This window comes from Papilio machaon, chromosome 2, assembly GCF_912999745.1.
Source record: "Papilio machaon chromosome 2, ilPapMach1.1, whole genome shotgun sequence".
Taxonomy (NCBI): Eukaryota; Metazoa; Arthropoda; class Insecta; order Lepidoptera; family Papilionidae; genus Papilio; species Papilio machaon.
In genome coordinates, this window is record NC_059987.1 from 4,512,556 (window position 1) to 4,522,260 (window position 9,705).

Consider the following 9,705-nt stretch of genomic DNA (forward strand, 5'->3'; position numbering starts at 1 on the left):
AACTAAGACTCTTTTGCAGACAAAAATACACAGTTGTAATTTTAACAGTCACAAGAATAGCCTGACAGGATATTCAATACTTGTTTTGTGTGGATTTAGGAGGTAAAATCAACACATGAAACAGAGAGCTGTGCTATAATCACAAACATTAATCAGGTTCTAGTAAATTTATATATCAGTAGCTCACTATATGTCCCCACTGAGCGACTAAACACAAATTGTTACATGGTGGGGTTTGAACCCAGGACCTGCAGATTTCAAGTCAAGTGCTTAACACCTGGGTCATCAACACTCGAAATGTGTATATGGATGGAGAAAATTCAATCAGTATTTAACTGCTATCAAGATAATTAATATAGTTACAAAGGTATTGACGCTTTTCAATTGCAGTCTTAACAATTTCTCTATCAATAATAATATGATCATCACAAATTACAGGCTCATGCTTAATTTCAGAACATCCTTCATGGAGTATAACAAAATTATGTAACACACATGAGGCAAGTATAATAGTGTCATTAGACTCTTGTTTATTTACATCCAAATGGTTTAATTTCTTAAAACGCCTTCTCAACAATTCAAATGCATGACCTATATAACTGCGAGTCTTCCAATGCACCTCGTTGAATTTCATTTCCTCACTTGTCAACAACTCTTCACTTGTGAATGGTGTTATTAGATTTTTTCTTAACCTATAATTTGAGTCGCCAAGAATGTGATTTTCAAAATCAATGAAATTTTTAAGTTCTTTAGATAGTTGGCTCTGTCTGAAAACTCTACTCTTTCTAGTGTCCCCAATTTTTCCTAAATGCACATCAAGAAAGCTTAGGGATTCATCACAAACCGCTTGCAATAATATTGTTTCTGAAACATTCTTTCTGTGTTTTTTAGAACCCACTTTGAGCCTACAGGCATCAATAAAACCTACACAGTTTGGGAATTTATATCTACTATTCACTTTTACTCTAGTCATATGCTGCTCCTTTATAGAGGGCCAATTTATATAATTATATTGTTGCTCAGTGAGTATTGAAGCAATTTCATAAAATATGTAACTAATGGAGGATTTATGCAATCCAAACAACACACCAGTCTCACTAAAAGAATAATCACTTGTTAGAATCCATAAGAAAATATGCACTTTTTTCTCTAAGGGAATAATTGTACAGCCAGATTGGAATTCTTTTAAACAGTTTATCAATGCCTAAAAAAAATAATAACATTTTTTAATTCATACCACAACTAGAAACTTACTAAAAATTCAAATAAATAATTGATGATACCTGTACAGTACTCTTTTTCATTTGATACTTTTCAAGATAATCCTCATCAGTAAATTTAACAACAAAATTTTCGAAATATGCTTTTACACCTGTTACATCTGACTTTTTCTTAACTTTTTGTTTCTGTTCTCGTATTATGTGTGTGCTTTGTTCTTTTATTAAAAGTTCATCAAAACAACTCGTATTTTCATTATTCTCGTTAACAACGTTGGCTACTGCTACTACTACTTTGTTTAGTGTTGAGACAGTGTCGTCCAAAAAGAAGTCCATGACGAAATCTTTATCGAAATTCATTTTAAACTGAGTATATAAAGAACGAAACTTAACTTAGAATATTATATTAGTGTAACGCTAAGTCATAATTCTATCTACACATTGTACTCATTAAGCCAAAAAGTTTAGCCGTTGCCAAAATTCGCAGTTTGATAAATCTTTGCAAAAATAAACCAAAAGACACAAAAATATTATGATGTCAAATTGTTATAGTAAATTAGTAAAATGTCAAAGTCAAACAATCAACGTAAGGAAAAAAAGAAAAAAGGTTTTGGGGTTTTGGCCATAAAAATTAACTCTGTGGTTTCACAGATTTTCTCTTTTTAAAAGTCACCTGTTTTGTATAATTCTGCCGTCAAAATTCCAACATTTCAACATTTATTTCTATAGTATTATTATTTTAAAAGAGTTTTTATGTTACTCTGATATGTGATTAAAGCAATGGGGAAATAATTTCGGAAATGGTTTTATCTTTTATCTCATATATAAGCTGTAATTTTACATTGACTTGAGTGATTGCGTGACGACCACACCAAGTTGACAAGTAACTCCATAGGGGAGGCAATAATGTACAGCCACGATAATGCACGACCTGATAATGTACGGCCCAATAATTCATGTACAAACAATGGTTTGTTTGTACATGAATTATCAGGCCGTGCATTATCAGGGCGTACATTATTGGGGCGAGCATTATCGGCACGGGCCGATATTGTACAGCCAAATAATGTACGACCTGATAATTCGTGTCCCATAGAAAGTAGGTGTACACGAATTATTGGGTCGTACATTATTTGGCCGTACAATATCTTGCACGGACTGATAATGCACAGCCCAATAATGTACGGCCTGATAATTGGAAGCCAACATGGCGGCCACTCAGCTGTCAGAATCCTACTAGCCAATCAGGAGCGTTTAATTCTCTATGATTATGCTTCGTTTAGACTACTTTACTAGTTTAGTTGATGTTTTTGTATTGCGAAAAATTTCAAATCTCGCGCCCTTTTCGACGGTGAAAATTTAAAATAAATTAAATTAATTTAGTACATCATCCATAGGTTTTAAAAATTACTGGACAATAAATGTCCACATGATATTTGCATACTATTTTATTTTATTTAGTATTATTAATTTAGAAGCAATAACGGTGTATTTTTGAATGAATGAATTTTACAGTATGACATCCATAGTACTTCCTATTTTCTAAATTGATGATATGATTATGTATTTTGTATTCCCTTGTCTTTTTAATATGTTTCTAAAATCATATGTTTCTTGAAATAGAGTTCTCACTTTGGATATGCTCGAGTTTTTATGATTTTATTCAGCGATAATATGGAATTTTAATAGTGAGAGAAATTTCAAATTAGTCCAGTAGTTTTGTAGTCCTTATAAAGCAACCAAACAATTAATCAAATTTTTCTTATTTATAATATTGGTTACCAGTTAATTTTATAATACATTATTTTATTCTATATTTTGTAATATAGCGATTTTACATAACATTCAACTTATTAAAATGTTTTGATAAAGCAATTCAAATCAAGATAAGATTTAGATGATGATATTAATTTATTTTAGTTTCTATTGAGTGTATATTTATATTACAACTCCAGGAAAATCAATTACAATCAAAACAATACAATCTACATATTTCGTTTTCCCTAAATTGCAGGCGGCCGACGGTAAAAAGTTTCAGTCAAAATTTTAAGTAGAGAGAAGCCCGAAGAGGAGTTATTTTTTTATTTTGTTTGCGATGTTAATTTACCAATATTTAACTATATTTCTTGGTTATATAGAGGGGTGGGTTATATATTAGTGATGCAACGGAAGTGTCTTACCGGAACCAGAAACGGAAACAGATGTCAAAAATAAATTTTAGCAGAAACGGAAACGGAAACGGATGCGGAAACAGAAGTGTAGATAATACAAAAAAAACATATTTACAAAATTTGTTTTGGTAAAAACAGTTTGTATTCTTTTTTAATTTATTAAGGCATTGGTGTCCTTAAGCCTTCAATATATGTATTTTTACTGTGCTGCAATAAGTTAAAATACGTTTTTTTTTTAATATATTTTCAGGGAACCAAATTACACTATTTACAAATTAATGTTCGCCAAACCACAAATATATTTCTTTATTAATACATTCACTGCTGACCACTCGGATCCGAGTGGGCAGAGCTATTAGTAGCGGCGCCTCCCGCTCGGATCCGAGCGAGGGGCCCGTTCATTATGTAGTAGCCAGTAAGCCGCCGGCGTTTGAAGCGAGTCCATGGCTGAACTTTATTTTATGTATGTATATTTTTTAAATATATGTATGTCCTGTATGTGTATGTACGTGTGTGTGTATTTGTGGGTGTGTATGAAATGTTACAAGATCTTGAACCGAGAAGATAAAAGCTGGTTTTGAATAGTATCCTTACATGTTTTACTCAATATTCTGGAATTTGATGAAAAACTTGACGTCAAAATCTTGTAACATACACAGAGTACACAGAAATGTAATCGTGGAACAAATATCTACATATTAGTGAACTAAACCATTGCCATCCCTAGCGCTCAAAATGATGATCCCTAGCGCTCAAAATGATGATCCCTAGCGCTCAAATGCAAAAAACATTATTAATTTATCTATATGTTCAAACACTCCCAGATATACTAAATAAAAATTCACCATAAAAAGTTTTGGCTCCCAGCTGTTACCTTTTTTTATTTTGTAAACAGTGAATGTGTTAAGTATCAAAAACACCAAATCTAGATTAGAAAAAGATATAATTATTAGGCACTTGACTTGCAATCTGCAGGGCCTGGGTTCGAATCCCGCAATGTACCAATGTGTTTTTCGATTTAGATATGTACATTTATCCGACGTTCCTACGGTGAAGGAAAACATAGTGATGCTGCCTGCACATATCCGAGAAAAAATTTAATGATATGTGTGAAGTCAACCCTCTCTGGCCCAGCGTGGTTGACTATGGCCTAGTCACCCCTAATTTGGGGTAGGCTCCGAGCCCCTCAGTGGGGATGTATAGTGAGCTGATGATAATAATGATGATGATATATTACATGGTTATCACTTATTCAAAAGTACATTTAATAACTAGTAAGTATGAAATAGTCACATTTTACCAGTTGTCAAATTTTATATGGACAACAACTAGACAGTTTACTCCAGCAAGAGAAACTGATTGTTTCAAACAGCAGCAGAAAATATTACGCGCTTAAATTCACGAAAAAGTACGTAAACAAACAAATGCGACAAGTGCCGAAAGGCCGCGCACGGACTGCGCGTCTCGTGCCGCGCATTTGGATCACTCAGCCGTCGTAAAGTTCCGTTTTATCTCCGTTATAAAAGTTGCGGAAACAGAAGCAGAAACGGATGTTGAAAAGCACGCGGAACTTCCGCACTTGCGGAAACGGAAACAGACATCCGTTGCATCACTATTATATATCCTTGGGGACATTTTGGTAGAAACATAATTCAACACATCTACAGTTAATTCAAAAATTGACTGTCAACAAATTCCAGTTCAGTTCAATTTCAAATTTTTGTTGGATGCACACTTCCTATGAGAGCCCATTAAGATGAGTCATATAAAAAGGTGTTAAAATGGGCTAACTCTACTCAGCTAAGCTTTTTGTAAAATCAATAACTTTAGCCTCCAAAAAAATTAACCAGTTTATATTCATACAATGGGTAAGGATTTATCTTAACATTTGTAAACGCGTGAGCATTCGTGGTAGGACGCGTTACGTTCAATTGTATGTTTGCCTTAATTTTTGGAAAAAATAATTTGAAATGCGTTTTCAGATATGTACTAACATTTTTTCAAGCCCCCATACCCATTATAGCAAATAACCCCACAGAGCAATTTACTAAATTATCAATTCACCGGTTGGCTCTAGCCATCGCGTAAAATGATATGATGGGAGGACTTTGTAACAGGATGGCCAAGAGTAACAGCTTTCTGTGACAGTTATTTTGTCGTTACTAAGCTTTCTAAAGGCAGGGGCATGTGGGGTTCGACCCACTAAAACCCCCTCGGTGGCCAGACTCGAGTGCAAAACAAGAAGGTTCCGGGATCTCCAAGAAACGCACCGGAACGTTATAAGACTTGTAATGAGTAATAAAAAGCGAGGTTATTTTCAATCTTTTATTGCTTTATTCAATTCAATAAATAACATTTTACAGAACGGGATTCCATATGTAGATCCTGGGAAACAAAGTAAAAAATTAACCCATACTTTAAATTTTTTAATAAAGTATTGTGATTTATACAATACAACCTAATAGAGAAAACTTTACAAATCAAAGGTTTATATATAAAACATATGTATGATAACAAAAAACTATATCAAAGAAACATTTACATAGTGATAATGAAAACAATTATCTCCTTACTACATTAACAGTTTATTCATATGCAGTTATAGAATATGATTTTATTTTTTTTGAATATTTTTTTATTGGGAAAGTTGTTAGTTATCGGTACTTGTACTAACTTTGACGTCAAAAACTAATTACATGTTTTCCAATTTTTTTCATTTTTTTTATGAGAATATTTTAAACATACTATGTGCCTCGGGGGAAACAGTTATGTGGGAGTCTCTCCCGGAAGGGAAGCATACTCACTAAACCACCTCTAGTTCCTCCTACGCATGGTAGTGGAGATACCCTGATGTATCACCACTATGAAGCTGGATCAACTACCTTAGGAAAGGCACATCGGAACTATAGTGCACCTTCATCCCGGCCCTTAGTGGGAGCTGGCGGGTCCCCCCGTACCCGCCACCTCAAGGCTATTGTAACTATCCTTTTTAAAATATATACAAACTCTCGGTTTATACAAAATTTTGAAGTAGACTAGGACATCAAAATTTGTATATCTTTCCAAAGGTAGAATTTGTTATTTGTGCAAAAGATATTTTATATATGTGATCGTCTAATTTAGGACTTTGTTCTACATTGTGTTTTTATAGTAACTGATTCTTTTAGGTTATATTAGGAGTAATGACTATTCACTTTCATTCTCCAATCCGAGTTTAGTATCTCTTAATAATTAATTTAAATTAAATGAAAATAAAATTTATCTCTAACATACTTGTAAAAGGTTTACAAGCTATATTTACAATACCCATTACAAGTATCTAGTCGCTCCCCTCATTTCTTAAAAAAAATTCGATTCGAAAATTGAACATTAGAGCGACAGACTGGGCAAATTACATAATTTAATTCAAACAAACGGTCCAGACAAGTTTGGCATTGCCTGTGACCGCATGGGATCAACACCACCTCGAGTGGGTTAGTCGCACAGATGTTGCAACGAAGGGGTTGAGGTTCGCGATCAAAATCGTGGCGGGGGGGAGACGCGGGGGGGAGACGCGGGCAGGACATCGGCGGGTTCCAGAATAGGAGCCTGGACCACCTCCGGTGCTACCTGCTCAATGTTGTCTGCAATGACAACTTCTTGAGCGAATTCTGGGACGTTATCTACAACAGCCTCAACGCCTACGTCCAACAATCTGCTCGTTTGCACTCTCTAATCTGTTATAATTTGTTGTGGTCTTGGATTGCCAGCTGCTTGCCAAATTCTAAGGAAAACTGCCTCATACAGAGGACGGTTCTGCATCAGGACTACAGCAGGATGAAAATTGTGTCCAGCAATTATACTGTGTACCGTTAAAATTTGGCAAATTGACAATCCAGCTGGGACAGTCAGGAATGTTCCATCGATGACTAGCACTTCACTGTCAGCGATGCAACGTTCGAAACCGCGCATGACTAATATGACAGCTTTTCCTTCCGCCACCGACACAGTGGCGAGAACAGGACTTAACAAGCCTTATTAGGCCACCGCATATTCCTCCAAGGTGAGTGGCTGAGCCGACTGTGAGTTTCTCCTCCACTTCCGCATCGATGGCAGCACACTCTCGTAGAGCAGGTGAGATGCAGCATCCGGATATCTGTAAAAAAACATTCCAAAATATTTATTTCAAACTATATTACAAAACACATCATCTTGCTATTTTTTTTTTTGCATTGAATAAACTACTGCACTGTTTGAATATTCTTTGACTTAATAATAATAATAAAAAATGTTTATTTAGGTTACACACAAATGTAGATACATAAAATAAACAAGGTACAAATTAGTTGGAAGGTGGTAACACTAAAAGGCCTGGGCTCGGCGAATAGCTTGCCCGGAACGACAACACCGATTTTCAGCCCTCGCCTTATGGAGAATAAACCAAAAAGGAAAAATGAAGTTTTTAACTGTTGGTAAATTGATTAATCAACGAATATTCCTATAGGGATGTTTCAAATTAAAATTATATAATTAATATAATAAACTGTTAACTATGTAAATAATATATAATAATGTGAATAATAGAAAAACATAATGTGTCAAGAAAAATATCAAATCTCTCAAACTGTTATCAGGTACAGGTGTTATACCACCAAGTATTCCTAGTTTTTGGCTAGAGCAGACTTGATTGACTTCTATTATCCTATGTTACTCCTAAATAACAAAGGACACTTTTTACATAATATTTACTGTATTATTTCAAAACACAAATGACTGCACTGAAGTAACTTACATAATCTCAACAACCATTGGTAGTGTTTCTATTTACACAACCACCAGTGTATATAGATTGCACTGAAGATTTATATTTAATATTTGCATCACCTTACCTACTAGTTAATAATGCTATCATAGTTTTTCATTGTAAATCATCAATCAAAAGAAAAAATATACACACATCACTTTGGTATTCTGAACTAATTGAATGTCCAAATAAAGGGTCCATAAATAAGGTGGTATAAACAACACAATTCTTAAGAAATAGTTATCACTTACCTGGCAGCTTCTTCCTCATATATGGCATTCAGAGGAATACTCTCCTCTGAAGCCCTCCTCTTTAGTTCCTGGAACATTGTATTGCTGAAAAAAGAGAGGGTTATTTAATAACCTTGAGTAATTACTTTTAAGCCGGGAAAATCCATTCCCACAGAAAAGGACCAAAAAATATAACATGGGCAGGGCTGTCTCAGAACAAAATATCCAAAATATTTTATTACATATACTGTCAAGCAAAAGTGCATATACAAACTTTGCACATAAGCATGAAATTTACAACAAAACAAGTGACTTTTAGTTGTAGTTGGCTTTTTACAATATTACTTACAGTATTCTTTATGAACAATAAAACAAGCCTGCAACTCAGCCTAAAGGTCATACACTAATAAAAACAAAGAAGGTATTTTTGTTATCTCACCAATTAAGCACCCAGGGAGTAGGGGAATGATTGTGCTGCCCAATCGTCGGTCCAGCTTTAAACGTTGAGTGTCGAAATCGCAGTTTTTGAATTACTTAGAGTAATAAATCCCATCCCGCAGTATCCAGTGCGCTGGACACCGGTCGCTGGCGCACCTCATGATTGTCGAGGCCCCCCTCGAGCGACTGACCACATAAAAGTTATCATCCCGAGAAAACCACCTCGAGTTCCCTTTGTAGGGAAACTACAAGAGGAGCTCCAGGTGGCCTGGGAGCCTCAGGGTGACGGGGATCGGGGACAGCTTGCTGCTCAGCCATTACTAAAAAAAATCCAAAATTTATAGTATTTAGGTGAATATAAAAAACGTTCTTGAATTTTAAATTTGAATAAAAAGCACGAGTGTGGATAATCCAGCCAAGCACTTTAGAAACGAAATGACAGACCGCGGTTAGATTGGCGGTTCGGTTGGGTTTGAAAATAGTGTTGCCACACAAACAGTATAAAGTTTTTAAAAATTCCATCAGAACAAAAAAGAAATATTTGATTATCGTATTAAGTGAATCTAAAAGCCTCCGCAGACAAGAGACTTATTCGCACAATAGTCTAATCGGCACATAATGTGATTATGCATGTATTTAATAAAATAAATAAATAAAAATCATTTAATTCAGACCATAATAAGACCATACATTGTTAGTAAAATAATACTTATAACTATGTTAGTAAAGTTAAGGTTACAAATTAAATTAAATATTGAAGTAAGCACACTACAGCGACTGACTATCGGTCGACCAAAAAATTGAATTGTGCTTAACTTTTAATTTTAAACCATATAAACATTAAACTATCGAGACTTCTTCATGTG

General features: G+C 34.6%; 1 protein-coding gene and 1 long non-coding RNA gene across 2 annotated transcripts; both read right to left on the reverse strand.

The window, feature by feature from the left end:
- Positions 1-296: 296 nt before the first annotated feature.
- Positions 297-1,729, reverse strand: LOC106718734 (protein ANTAGONIST OF LIKE HETEROCHROMATIN PROTEIN 1). Its single transcript, XM_014512896.2, has 2 exons — positions 1,284-1,729; positions 297-1,204 (listed from the first exon to the last, which is right to left on the reverse strand). Exons 1-2 carry the CDS (start codon positions 1,575-1,577, stop codon positions 332-334), a joined length of 1,167 nt encoding a protein of 388 aa, XP_014368382.2. The 5' UTR covers positions 1,578-1,729; the 3' UTR covers positions 297-331.
- A 5,699-nt stretch (positions 1,730-7,428) lies between these two features.
- Positions 7,429-9,398, reverse strand: LOC123721633. Its single transcript, XR_006756273.1, has 3 exons — positions 8,841-9,398; positions 8,423-8,506; positions 7,429-7,523 (listed from the first exon to the last, which is right to left on the reverse strand). It is a non-coding gene; the product is annotated as an uncharacterized LOC123721633 (long non-coding RNA).
- Between the last annotated feature and the right edge of the window lie 307 nt (positions 9,399-9,705).